Here is a 13,198-nt window from a genome sequence, read left to right as displayed (position 1 = left end):
CACCACCACCGCGGCACCGGCACCATGGTGAAGCCGCGCTATAAAGGCCGCTGCTCCATCAACCCCTCCCGCGCCAGCACCAACCCCGGTACGTGCAGGGCCGCGGGCAGACCGGGTCGGGGCGGACCGGATCGGATCGGGGCTGATGTTCTCTTGTCTCTGCAGATCGCATCGGGGGCGAGGGAGGGAACAACATGCGGGACCGGGCCACCATCCGGCGCCTCAACATGTACCGGCAGAAGGAGCGCAGGTGAGCGCGGGGGGGTCGTGGCCTGGCCGCGTTCCCGGTACCCGCGGGCAGGTGACAAAACTCCTCGTTACTGGCACGGTGTCGCTCCGTGAGCTGGGGAGCCTGATGCCGAGTCTGAGAATTGTCATGAGACYCAAAACACCCAGAATTCCTGACTTTCCACAGCACTTTAATTCAAAAAGCACCCACCCCCAAATGTCTGAAGAGCCTGATTCCCTCAGTTTCTGCACAGGGGGTCACCCTGTGCCCCAAGGAGGGTCCTGCTGTGGGACTCTCTGTGCCCCATTGGCAGTGGAGCAGCACCTGCCATGTTCCAAGAGTCCTGTTTCACACCAGCACTTCAGGTTTATTTTGCCCAATTTCCCTCTGTTTGGAGAGCAGACAGGGAGGAGGGATTTTGGAATATGGCTGAGTTTAAACCAGGTCTCATCTTGGGAATCCTGTATTAATGAGTCSTGGTTAACCTGAGAACTGGTTAAAAGGCTCCATGAGAGAACRCAGTGGGATTTGCTAGAAAATGGTACCTGATGCCTTTTGCAGCCCCATGAGCCCTTCCTGGGTGACAGAACCAGCTGCAGGGAGGGTCTGGCCAGGCTGGAGTGACACCAAGGGCTGTGACTGCCATCRCTGCTGCTCAGGGTTGGATTAACTCACCCTCATGGAGCGTGTGGGAGCTCTGGCTGTAGGTGAAGGGGCTCTGCATTTCATAGCTCTGCTTCTGGTCTGGAGGAGTCAGTGCTGCCCCTGAGGGCTGACATGTCATCATTTGTCCCTTAGGAACAAACATGGCAAAGTGATCAAACCTCTGCAGTATCAGTCAACAGTGGCACCAGGCACAGTTGCAAGAGTGGAACCCAATATCAAATGGTTTGGTGAGTTTTGTCCAACTTTCAGACTCAGCAAGCTTAAAAACTATTGGAGTTTGTGTGTTGAAAGGTGTTTTGGAGTGGTGATTATGAGAGCTGTGTGGGACAGGTGCTTAAAGGGAAGGGGAGGGATCCTTGCTGTTGCCACCCCTTGCCTGCAGCTGTGCTTTGGGTGTTTGCTTTTCAAACATTCCCTAAGGGTGGTTATTCTGGCTCCTGTAGCCATTCCTTCAGGTTTGCCCATGCATATGGCTGTTAAGTGTCCTAAAGATACTTTTAAAATACCCTTTAAATTGTGGGAAAGAAAAGGATTGGCTGCCTGTTTGTGCTATTCAGGCTTGGTCTCCAGTCCTTTGGGTTTGTCACTGTTATTTTCAATCCTAGATGGCAAGTTCATGTTTTATTAGTGTCCCTAAGGTCTTTGGAGCAGTTAAGATGAGGAATGGCCAGTTGCAGTGGTTGTTTTTACATGCAGGCAATACTCGTGTGATCAAGCAGTCATCCCTACAGAAATTCCAGGAAGAGATGGAGACAGTGATGAAGGATCCTTACAGGGTGATCATGAAGCAGAAGAAGCTGCCCATGTCCCTGTTCCACGACCGGATCAAACCACACGTGGGTATCACTCACTGTGCAGATGTGCACACTGGGCTGTCAGGATGGGGATTTACCTGTCAACTGCTCACTCTGGGGAATTATTGGGTTCTGGAGGCCTTGGGAGGGGCAGCTGTGTGGATTCCTTGGGGAAGGATGGTACTGATTCCCTGTCACTGTGGGTGTCAAGTGTGAGGGCAGAGAAAGAAGGAGAAGATACATTATTTAATAAAAACTCTCATTTTTCAGTAGGAAATTATCCCAAAAKTTCTTTTCTGTAATGGTGGGGAGGCCCTGGCAGAGAATCTGTGGTTGCCCATCCCTAGAAGTGTCCAAGTCCAGGTTGGATGGGGTTTGGACCAGCCTGGGATAGTTGAAGGTGTCCCTGCCTGTGTAAGGGATGGAATGAAATGAGCTTTAAGGGCCCCTCCAGCCCAAAGCCTTCTGTGATTCCATGATAGGTTATGATATTATCATATTATAATCTAATTTCTGATCTCTTAGTGTGCCAGCTGATGTTCTAATGCCTCTGATAGCTCTTAGGCCATTTTTGAGGCTGCTTCACACTGCACACACTYGCGTGATGAATTTGAACTCGGATACGTGTGTTTTATCCTGTATCAAAAATTCTTGTTCATTCAGCCTTCATTTTTAGTACATCGAGTTTTAGTTATTGCCATTTTTTTTCACGGTGTTGAAACTATTATTTTGGTCTCTTGGTAGCTATTTTGTCATATGGAAACTTTCTAAGTTTATGTCATAAGAATGTTATTTAAATTAAGGAAAAAGTTGTATTAAAATGTGCATTACAAAAACAAATTGCTGCTTTCAGCAATGGATTGTTTGCTGTTCCAAGAAAAGTTGGCTTTCATTTCAAGCTTTAAAATCTACAGTTTTGATTGTAATTATCCTTGACAAAAATCTGACAATTTGGCGAGATTTGCACCCTTGTTAGAAAAATAAGAAATGATCAAAGATAGCAGCTGAATTTTCATCATGGTGGTTGTAATTTTATTTGACACCATTTATGGTGGAAGAACTGAAGCATGGTTCTTTGGCAAGTGCAGAATGTTTTGTTGCCTATTAAATATCCACTCTTGTGTTTCTGAAAGCTTAAGCTGGAAAACTCAAACATTGTTAGGCAAGTGCCTGTCACTTGTTTCAGGCTGCCAGGGCTGTGTTGAACTCAGGGTTCCTTCACTGTGTGTCACAAGAGATGGAAAAAAATGGTTCTTGGGGTTTTTTTTTTTACCAACCTGTTTTTCCTCAGACCTCCAGAGTTCACATTCTTGACACGGAAACATTTGAAACAACGTTTGGCCCCAAATCACAAAGGAAAAGACCAACTCTGTCTGCAAGTGATGTGCAATCTCTGGTGGAGAATGCTGAGGCCTCCTCAGAGTCCTATGACCAGGGCAAGGACCGAGACCTGGTGACAGAGGACACTGGTGTAAGGTGACTGGAAAGGAAAAAGGATTCGTTGTTTACATTTATGAAAAGACAGCTTTGTTTTTAAAGAAATAACCTCCATCAATGCTGTTACTGTGTGAGGAGTAAGGAAAGTGAGATTATCTGAATTTGGGATTTTGGCTAAATACCAACTGTTACGTGGGCTCTGTCCCCACTTTTGTGAGTAAATGGCTTTAGAGAAGAGAAGATGACCCTAACCCTGTATGTGTGGTTGCTGATGTTTCTGGTGATGTCTTCTAGGGATGAAGCACAAGAGGAAATCTTCAAGAAAGGACAGTCCAAAAGAATCTGGGGTGAGCTTTACAAGGTAAGTGACACTTGAAATTTGGATCAGTCACCTCAGTTAGCCCTTGCACAGTTAGGGGCTTCAGCACAGCATTGAAATCCTGTATAGCAACAGTGAGATGAACTTAAAGAAAGCAGATTTTCATTTCCAAATCTCTGCCTGACTGAGCTTGATTCTTGAGCTCTTGTCCTGCAGGAATAAACATTCTTAAAGTACATGATRTAGAAAAGTACATGACAGAGTGAATGTGTAAGTTTCTCTTGGATTCCTGGGTTTCCACCACAAGTAAACGAGTCATGTTCCCTTAAGTTTCTTTAAGCTAAAGACATCTGGCATATGGATTGGGTCATCTTGGGAGAGCTCTGACCCTCAATTCCCCATGAGTCACCATGRCTACCTGAGAAATGGAGACTGAGTGAATTGGGGTGGTATGGGCAGTTTGTGTGCTCTCAGTGACTCTTAGGTGTGAAGTTGCTTGACTTTTTGCTCTGAATTTCTGAATGTAGCTTAAAACCTTTTCATTTGGATCTAAAAGCACTGGGGATTATTGAGCAAAACAGATTTCAGTAAGASGTTGCCAAAACTGCAGGAAAAAGCTGTGAAACAAATTCTCTTGGCTTGAAGCAAGTCATAAAATGACAGCTCCCTGCTGTAGTTGCTTAGTGGACTAATAGCAGGTTCCTGCTTGGTTGTGTGTTTCATATTGATCCAAAAAACATCCTTTATACCGTGATCCATTATGAAATGGTAGAAGGGAGTTGTTGCTGAATGGATGAGGAACACTGGGGGTTTGTGTACTGCAGCAATTTAGTTTTTCCATTTGGGCATAGTATTTTCTTCCCTTGGTACATAAAAACAGGTAAAAGTCATTCAGCTGTCCAGGCTGAATTGGAGGGGATTTAGGAGAKGAGTGAGTGGAGCATCAGTGGTTGTTAGTCTGAACTTTGCTAGTCTGTGAGGAAGTAGCAGTTTGTGAAGGATACAAGGTTTTGTTTCAACTATGACTAGTTTTTATTTGGGTGGTACAGATATCTTGCTTTCTGCAAAATCCTTCTATGTGATTTTTTTTTTTTTTTTATTTTCCAGGTGATTGACTCATCAGATGTTGTTGTTCAAGTTCTTGATGCCAGGGATCCCATAGGCACTCGCTCCCCTCATGTGGAATCTTACCTGAAAAAGGAGAAGCACTGGAAACATCTCATTTTTGTCCTGAACAAATGTGATCTCATTCCTACCTGGGCCACTGTAAGCACAGTCCTGTTATTCTGTKGACTTTCTTTGTTTCTGTTGTAGCTGTAGCTCCATTCCCAGTCCCATGCTGGTCTGGAAGGGTGTACTGCAGCTGGGGCACTGGGAGTTCTCTGCTTGCAGGCAGTAAAAGTAACAATTACCATGTAAATCTGTCCAAGTTTGGCCAAGTTGAGCAACACACACCAGCCACAAATTCCCTACTTCCTCTGTCTGGATTTAACAGTTCAGCTGTTGTCTCCAGAGTATGCTAAATGTTATTCTGCCTAGGATCCATATCCACCCCAGCTGTTTTGCTTTATGTTGTTAAACTAATGAGTTTTAGCTAGCAGTGAAGGCGTTTTTGGGAAATTGTTTGTCTTTTATACAAACAATACTCAGTGCTTTTAGCTGTTGGGTTGGGGAAGTGCTTCAAAGGTTCTTCCCTAGCAGTGTTAGTGGCCAGTTGCAGTTGTGAGCCCAGTGCAGAAGCTTTCCCCTCCTCTCTGAGCACACGGTGTCACTCTCCAGTCCAGGGTCTCTAACCCAGTCCCCTTTGCCTCTCCAGAAACGCTGGGTTGCTGTCCTTTCCCAGGAGTATCCAACACTGGCTTTCCATGCCAGCCTCACAAACCCATTTGGCAAAGGTGCTTTCATACAGCTTCTAAGGCAATTTGGAAAGGTACAAGGCAATTTTTAGGATCTGTGGTTGGTTTTGGGGGGTTACTATGTGGTCATTTGCTTTGTTAGCATTTGGGTGATAATTCTGAAATGTAAAAGGGCATGTTATTTCCCACCAGTTACACTCTGACAAGAAGCAGATCAGTGTGGGGTTCATTGGTTACCCCAACGTTGGCAAGAGCTCAGTGATCAATACCCTACGGTCCAAGAAGGTCTGCAACGTGGCACCCATTGCAGGGGAAACAAAGGTAGGAACATCCCTGTGTTAAAGATACAAATGTGGTTGAAGGCAGAATTGATGTGAAATCAGCCCAGTGACCTTKTCCAGTTCTGCACTGAACCACACAGGTTGTGTGACTGGGGAGGAGCTGGTGGACAGTCCCAGCTCTGAGGCACTGCTCTGGCAGCATTCCTGAGCTCCCACTCTGCTGTACTGCTGTGATGGGAGCACTCAGCTGCCTTCACTCCCTGTCTGTGCTCTCCTGATCCAAACACTGGGTCAGGCTCTGGTTCTCTGACTCTGATCTTCAAAAATAAAAATAAACAAGGACTGTGTGGAAGGTGCTAAYGGGGACCTGCTGATCTCTCCTAGGTGTGGCAATACATCACCTTGATGCGGCGGATTTTTCTCATCGACTGCCCAGGGGTGGTTTATCCMTCAGGGGACTCAGAGACAGACATTGTGCTGAAGGGAGTGGTATGTGTCTGCACTGCATGCTGGAAAGCTTTGCTGTTGGCACCATGATGGGCTCAGAGGGATGAAAGCACATTTCCAAGGGTTGATCCTCTACCTTGCTTTTTCAGGTTCAAGTTGAAAAGATTAAGAGCCCYGAAGACCATATTGGTGCTGTGCTGGAAAGAGCCAAAGCAGAGTACATCAGGAARACATACAAAATTGATTCCTGGACAGATACAGAAGACTTCCTTGAGAAACTTGCTGCCAGGACTGGGAAGCTGCTAAAGGTATGACAGCTTCCTGCATTTGCAGGCTGGAAGAGCTTGTGGCTGGTTACTGAACGTGGGAAATGGGAATGTTTCTGTTGCTTACAGAGCATAGGAAGGCTGTGTGCCCTGCAAACACAGACATAAATTGTTCCTTTTTTCTCAGGGTGGTGAGCCTGACTTGCAGACTGTGAGCAAGATGGTTCTCAATGACTGGCAGAGAGGCAGAATCCCTTTCTTTGTGAAGCCACCRAATGCAGAACCAGGTCCCCAGGTGAGAATGTGATGCTTGTGCCTCTTCTTCCCACATAWTTGGTTTTCCTGGTGGTGTTCACTGCTGCTTTTCCCAGAGTGCCATGAGATTCGGGCAGTGCATGTCCTGGGCTCTGCCCAAGCCTAATCATTGAGGTGATACTAGAATTTGATGAGAGCCAGGTAGCAGTGCTTTTTACAGAGATATCTGAGCCATTACTGACTACCAGAAATGTCAGTAATCACATTGTCATCTTAGGCTTTTTCCAAAGAGAAAATAGCAGTTGTTCTTGGACATGGTGGGACAGATGTTGTGGATAATATATCCATGATGGTCTTTCTTACAGCCTKCTGTGTTGGAAGCATCTGTGACATCCAGCCAAGATAACACTGAGGAGAAGGTCTCAGAGTCAGTGGCATCAGGTGTGGAGCCAGCAGGAGAGAGGAATGACTCAAACACTGAAATGAGGCAACTCATGTCCAACGTTCGGCAGAACTTYGGCAGGATTAATGTGGCACCTCAGTTTTCAGAAGAAGACCTGGTTCCTGTGGATGTGCCAGGTTTTGATGACACAGACAATGATTCCTGTGGAGAGSAGGAGCAGGAGGAGGAGGAAGAGGAGAAAGRGGAGAATGAGCACAATGAGGATGCAGCAGAGGAGGAATCGCAGGTGGCTGCACCAGGTGCCCAGGAGAGTTCTAAAGCAGTTCTTAAGGCTTTGGAGGACAAGATTGCAAAATACAAAAAATTTCTGGATAAAGCCAAGGCTAAGAGATTCTCAGCAATAAGGTAACTGAAGCTGTGCAATACTTTGCAGGGGGAAAGGGTTGATGAGGCTGTGCTGTAGTTTCACTCCATTCTTGCCTTGCTTGAGAGGTTCTGAGCTGCCACACACAAGTTGCCACAGCTTAATCTGGTTTAGCCATGAAGGCTGGAAATTTGGCCAAGTAGCAGTTTGTTTTTGAAACATTATTCCAATGAATGCTATTTACCAGCAAATTAAAAATGTTCTTACTTTTGGAAAGCTGCCTCTTAGACTATGGATTAGAATTCCCCATATCTTGGTATTCTGGGCAGCAATGCTGCATCCTTGGATCTCTCCTTGATGTTGGGTAATACCAAGGCTAGATACACCTGAATATTCGTGCATATGCAGAGAATCTGGCCCATAAGCAGGCCCAGTTTTATAAAAGCTCACTCACCAGCCTTGTGAGGACTGAGATTTCAAGGTTTAAGTGTTGCATTTTCTCTCTTCTGTAGTGCTCTAGTGCAGTAACTCCAGGGCCAGAGTACTGCAGTATGTTTCTTAGGTGCAAAGACTGATGCTTTGGTGCTGAAGGGGGACTGGGATCTGCTGGAGTCTGATGGCTTCTCAGAGGTGGTCACAGTTTGTGTAACAAYAACATTTTATTGCTGATTTTATTCTACGTAGAATCCCTAAGGGACTGAGTGACAAACTGTTTGCAAAATCCATGCAGAAGGCTGAAGAACCCAAAGAAGCTGAAGACAGAGGTAAAACAAGATTAGTAGATGTTTTTAATCTACTAAATTAGTAGATGTTTTTAATYTACTGTTTTTAATTTGGAAATCCTKTGAGCCAGAGAARAAAGRGCTWTRAGGGGAGAAGTATCCATTGGATCCTGTGTACAAGTTCTTTTTCCCTAAAACTGCTTAAATTGGCTTTTAGCTGACCCAAGAGCTKCTGGTGACCAGGTGTAGCCTCCCTGTATAACCCCTGTCTGTGTGATGGGACATGTCACTCAGAGAAGGAAGGCAAATGTGTTCCAACAGCCTGGGCTCCAAGCAGGCTGCAGCCAGAGCAGCTCCTCTTCCCTGGGGTGTGACACAGGAGGGAGTGGGCAGGGTTTGGGATGTTACAAAAGCAGAGATAMTTCAGGCTATAGGTTTTACTGTGACTTCATTTAAGCACAATCAGGTGGGAGAACCCTGACATGACAAGACTGTGGAAGACTCTTGGACTTGAATGGGGCTTGAGGAATCTGCTTCTTGAGAGCAGTTTTCACAGTAATAGCTGGTGAGGTTCTCTGGTGAGGAACATGCATGTTGTTTGGGCAGATGCTCTTAAATACAGCCAAGGGAGTGTGTTGCTCAAGGAGTTGGGGTGGTGGCCCCAGCCTGAAGTTCTTCAAACAAATGGGTGTTCTGGAAGTTACCAAGTGTATGATATCTGCTGTTTGCAGGCACCACAGACAAGAAAAGAAAGAGGAAAGCAGAAGAGGACAGTGATGACGATGACCAGTTGGGTAAACAGCCTTGTAAGAAACTCACATCCAAAGAAGTAAGTGTGATTTCCTTTAGTACTACTGAGCAGGGAAATAAGCTGACTTTTTATCCTTGGATTGCCTGTTATCACTAAAGAGCTTTGAGAATTTGGTCATGAGCAGAAGGGGAATGAAAATTGAATTCTGTTACCAATGTTCTGTCACAACTTCTGTGACACCCCTCTTACCTGACTATGCACACCAGGTTGCATCTTGTACCTTGTTGACTATTTCTGTAAGGACTGAAGTGCATTTTACACTCATAAGAGCAGGGWTGGGTGGGTTCCCTATAGAGTCACATCAGTAACATTTTGTTGGAWACTATTTTACTTAAGGCGTGTGGAATGTGAAGTGAACACCATTGGAGAGTTGCAGACATGGAGGCTCTGGGTGCTGGGGATTTGCTAATGTGTTTTGTGTTTGCAGAGGAGACGAGCCGAGAGGCAGCAGCGCTCCAAGAAAGTCGGAGTCCGGTATTATGAAACTCACAACGTGAAAAATAAGAATAAGAACAAGAAAAAAACTGGCTTGGAGGAACAAAGATCAAAGCACAAAAAATACARACATAAGCAATAGCTGCTTATTCTATTAAATTTTACATAAAACAGCACTAGTATGCAGTGGCTTTTTTTACCATAAAACTTGCGGTTCCTGTTCAAAGCCCAGTGTGATTGGTCTGTCCTGGCCCCAGGAGCAGCATCTTTCTCTTTGTTTCTGCATCATCTGAAAGTTCTTTGTGCAGTTGGAGCTGATGGTATTTCCACATCGCYGTCCCAGGCCAGCAAGCACTGCAGTAGCCAAACAGCCATTCCACTGTTGCTCAGTGGTGGGGTTTTGGTGGGTTTTTTTTCTGGAAACCAGCTTTATGAGATTTTTCACAGGACTACAGGGAATTCTCTTTCCTGTCTTCACTTGCTGTGTAACCAGCTGCTTWCACAGGTACCTCATGCAGGGATTTAATTTGTCTCCATTGAGAAGTGAATCTGTGACTGCCCTTGTACCCCTTCATTTCATTAGAAATGATCACACCCAGAGCTTTGGTGTGTGCTCAGTTACTGCTGATGGTTCTGATAAGGGATTTCRATGGACAGTTGACACCAGCTTGCAGATACTCAAGTAAATACCCCCAGGACACCTGTCCAAGAATGAGCTGCCATTTGTTTCTTGGTGCCTGTGACTGACATTTCTTGTGAACACTTTTATATTGTGAACGTTTTTTCTGAAACATTATATTTTTTCTTCTACAACATTTTAAAATTAATAATGTCAGAGAGATGTTTGCGTTTAAAAATGTTTATTAGTTACTGCTTTGAAGGTCATTAGCATGGTACCAACAGGCAAGTTCCAGACAAGTTTGCTGTTCAAAGAGCTGACTGCTGAAATGGCACTGAAAGAGGGAGCAGTAATTAATGAAGTTCTTGAATTTCAACTCTTCAAGAGAGAAAGAACACAGTTACACTGCCTGCTGTTACTGGTAAGTGAAAACTCAAGATTGTTTTAGGAAGACAAATCTTTGTCACTAATTGCAAGCTTCTTATTCTGACAGCTCTTCTGAGCTTGCCTTGAGGACAACAAAACCATTAGCTCTTTGCTGCAATGATGGTTTCAAGTTGGGTCTGAAAAACAAAYGAGACAATGAGACAAATTAGATACCCTAACCTAAAAAATAAACCTGCAGTGCTGTGAAGGGCTAAATTTTCTGTTGGATGTTCACAGCGAGCAGCTGAGGGACACTACAYTGCTGCCAGGAGAGCCAGGCCAGGTTTGTTCCCCAGCCATTCCATTCCTACGTGTTTTAYAAATTAGTTTTTCGTTCCTGGCATGCACACTTGTTGCATTCTGAGGAGAACAGAGCTGGCCTTGGCTCCATACRATGAGAGACTTGGTTTAGAATATGAAGCATCGAGGGGGAAATTAAATAAAAGCTGTTGAAAAAGTGAATTCTCTGATTTCAGGCTGGACTATGTGAGCTAAATTAAATATTTGGCACTCTAGCATTTGGAACACAAACTGATTCTGGGACAAGAGTGGCTGGGAACAGCAAGTTTTGTGATTATTGAGATAAGATGATGCTATTTAGTGGATGGATGGGAGCAGCCACCACAATAACCCAATAACAGCAGTGACCCACACAGCTGGTGAGRTACAGGTACTTCAATGAACAAACAGATTCAGGGGCAACACACATCTGACCTAAGATTTTGTGTCCTAAAACATTCCAAGACAGCCTGAAAATGTGGGTTAGAAAGTACAACCTGCAAGAAAAGCAGCTTGCTGCAATGGAAATGTTTTTAGCTGTAGCCAGAAACATTTGACGTTGTTCAAGGTGACATTCTTTCCTTAGTCAAAAAATGTGGGATTTTTTTTCCTTTCAAAAACAAAGTACAGAGCAGAAGCTCTGTTCTCCCCAGMGCCACATGCACAAATAATTACCCAGTCCCTGCACAGTTGTTCTTGGATAGTATTTAATGTTAAATTGTGTGTTGTGTTACCAGGGTCGCAGTTTTAATGGTTTTAATGAGAATTTTACCACTAGTATTTGGAGTTCTGGATTTTTACTGACCTTCAGCTGCTGGTTTGTCCGTTTGAGGAACAGAACTTCTTCGCTGTGTTTCCTCTCTTCTATCTCTCGTCGTTCAGTTTCCTGCCTTTCAATGGCCTCACATTTCGCTTTCTCCTGGCTCACTTGTTTTTCCAGCTCCTTGTTTTCCTCTTCCAACTCTGCAATCTTGGAAAACAGAATTAATATCTGTTTATTATATAATAATATTTATTTATAGTATGTATAAATATACATAATAAATATGTATATTTATAATCTAYTGTATTAAGTTTTGTTGATAAATAGTCAATTTTCAGTTAAGTTGAGACAARGTTGTGAGTGGTACAGTCTTTAAAGCTGTAGAATGGGCGTCAGAAGTGCAGCTAAGCCCAAGGACAGGGAGCCTAGGATTTTRATGGGCTTTGCTGCCATCCGGTGGAAATGGTAACAGTGTATTTAAGAATATAAAAATTGCTGTTATGTTAGTTATCACAAGCAGAAATCTCCCTCATGGGGTGAGCAGCCCCACTCACCCTTTTCTCCAGGTGGATCTTGCCCTGCTCTGCCTGCAGTGCCTTGCGCACGCCGAAGGCCACGCTGCTCTCGTACAGAGCCTGGTATGCAGACAGGGTCAGCTGCAGCTCGTCCCGCACCCGCAGCAGCAGGAGCCCTCGCTCTGCACAGCTCACCGTGGTCTGGCGGATCAGCTCGTCTGCAAAGAAGGAACAGTAGCTGCAGTGCCTTTATCTGGGTGTGTTGGACATGGGCAGGGCCAGAGCTGCTCCTCTGACCTGTTTCCTGCACCACACAACCTGGGACACAACTAGAGATGGTATCAATGATTTGTTTTGTTACGTTGCAACTGTAGCATTAAGCTCAGAAGGTAAAAGCAGAGTGATRGTATAGCTCCTCAAGTAATACCAGTGATGCTGATCGCCTAAAGCTATGACATCAAACGTTTAAAAATGTGTAATGACTTGTTGCAAWTATGGGGGAGCCTTCACAGGATCCTGCTCTCCAACCCGTGGCCATCCCTTGCCTTTGGGAGACCAGCGCTGTATCATTAGAGTGTATAAGATATACAGAGGTTTAAGTTACTTTAAACAAACCATCGATTTAAGTGCAACTAAGAGGATAACGAAGATGTTTTTATGTGCAGGCATCTCCTGGCAGCCTGTCCYTTGTCTGGAGCCCGAGCAGCGCGGGCACTGACCGAAGCACTGGGTGTAGAGCTCCCTKCGCACGGGGCACAGCCCGGTTTCCCTCGCCTGCCGCTGCTGCAGCTGCCGGTCCAGCTGTTCCTGCAGCAGCACGACGTCCCGGCGGGTGCTGGGCGCGGTGGACACCTCCTGCACCCAGAGCTTCTGCGCCTCCTCCCATTCCCTGCCAGAGAAGCACCGGCCGTTACCGGAGTCACCGGGAGCTGCCTGGACCCGCAGGCCCTGCCGGCCCCGGCCCGGCCCGGCTCACCGCGGCGGCAGGATGATGTTCAGGAGCTCCTGCGGCTGCTGCGTGGGGGGAATGCTGGCGGGGGTCCGCGGGGGGGGTCCCTTCAGCGTCTGCGGGAACAGGAGAAGACAGCGCCGTAAGAGCGGACGGGGGAACCGCCGTCCCCTCGGCCCCCGGCCCGCTCACCCCTGGCGGAGCGCGGTGTCCCCGCCGGCCCCGTCCCCGCTCACCCCCGCGGAGGCTCTCTCTCCCCGCCGGGACACCAGCATGGGCTGGCAGTACCGCAGCAGCGACTCCGGCGGCGCCGCCATGGCGGCCGCGGCCCTGTCACCATGGCGACCGCGCCGCCGCCGCTC

General features: G+C 46.2%; 2 protein-coding genes across 2 annotated transcripts; one reads left to right on the top strand and one right to left on the bottom strand.

Annotated features, from left to right (window-relative positions):
• Window positions 1-6: 6 nt before the first annotated feature.
• GNL2 (G protein nucleolar 2) lies at window positions 7-9,456 on the top strand. The gene is made up of 16 exons (XM_057381024.1): window positions 7-88; window positions 166-250; window positions 1,028-1,122; window positions 1,592-1,731; window positions 2,981-3,165; window positions 3,421-3,487; window positions 4,553-4,711; window positions 5,262-5,375; window positions 5,494-5,622; window positions 5,967-6,071; window positions 6,179-6,337; window positions 6,483-6,590; window positions 6,916-7,358; window positions 8,002-8,081; window positions 8,771-8,868; window positions 9,278-9,456. The coding sequence occupies exons 1-16, from the start codon at window positions 25-27 to the stop codon at window positions 9,425-9,427; spliced, it is 2,181 nt and encodes a 726-aa protein (XP_057237007.1). The 5' UTR covers window positions 7-24; the 3' UTR covers window positions 9,428-9,456.
• A 653-nt stretch (window positions 9,457-10,109) lies between these two features.
• On the bottom strand, window positions 10,110-13,193 carry DNALI1 (dynein axonemal light intermediate chain 1). Its single transcript, XM_057381026.1, has 6 exons — window positions 13,073-13,193; window positions 12,864-12,952; window positions 12,607-12,776; window positions 11,927-12,105; window positions 11,415-11,579; window positions 10,110-10,467 (listed from the first exon to the last, which is right to left on the bottom strand). The coding sequence occupies exons 1-6, from the start codon at window positions 13,151-13,153 to the stop codon at window positions 10,432-10,434; spliced, it is 720 nt and encodes a 239-aa protein (XP_057237009.1). The 5' UTR covers window positions 13,154-13,193; the 3' UTR covers window positions 10,110-10,431.
• Window positions 13,194-13,198: the final 5 nt, after the last annotated feature.

Source organism: Malurus melanocephalus, unplaced genomic scaffold, assembly GCF_030028575.1.
Source record: "Malurus melanocephalus ecotype Western Australia unplaced genomic scaffold, MMel_1.1 scaffold_488, whole genome shotgun sequence".
Classification (NCBI taxonomy): domain Eukaryota; kingdom Metazoa; phylum Chordata; class Aves; order Passeriformes; family Maluridae; genus Malurus; species Malurus melanocephalus.
This window is presented reverse-complemented; position numbering and strand designations above follow the sequence as displayed.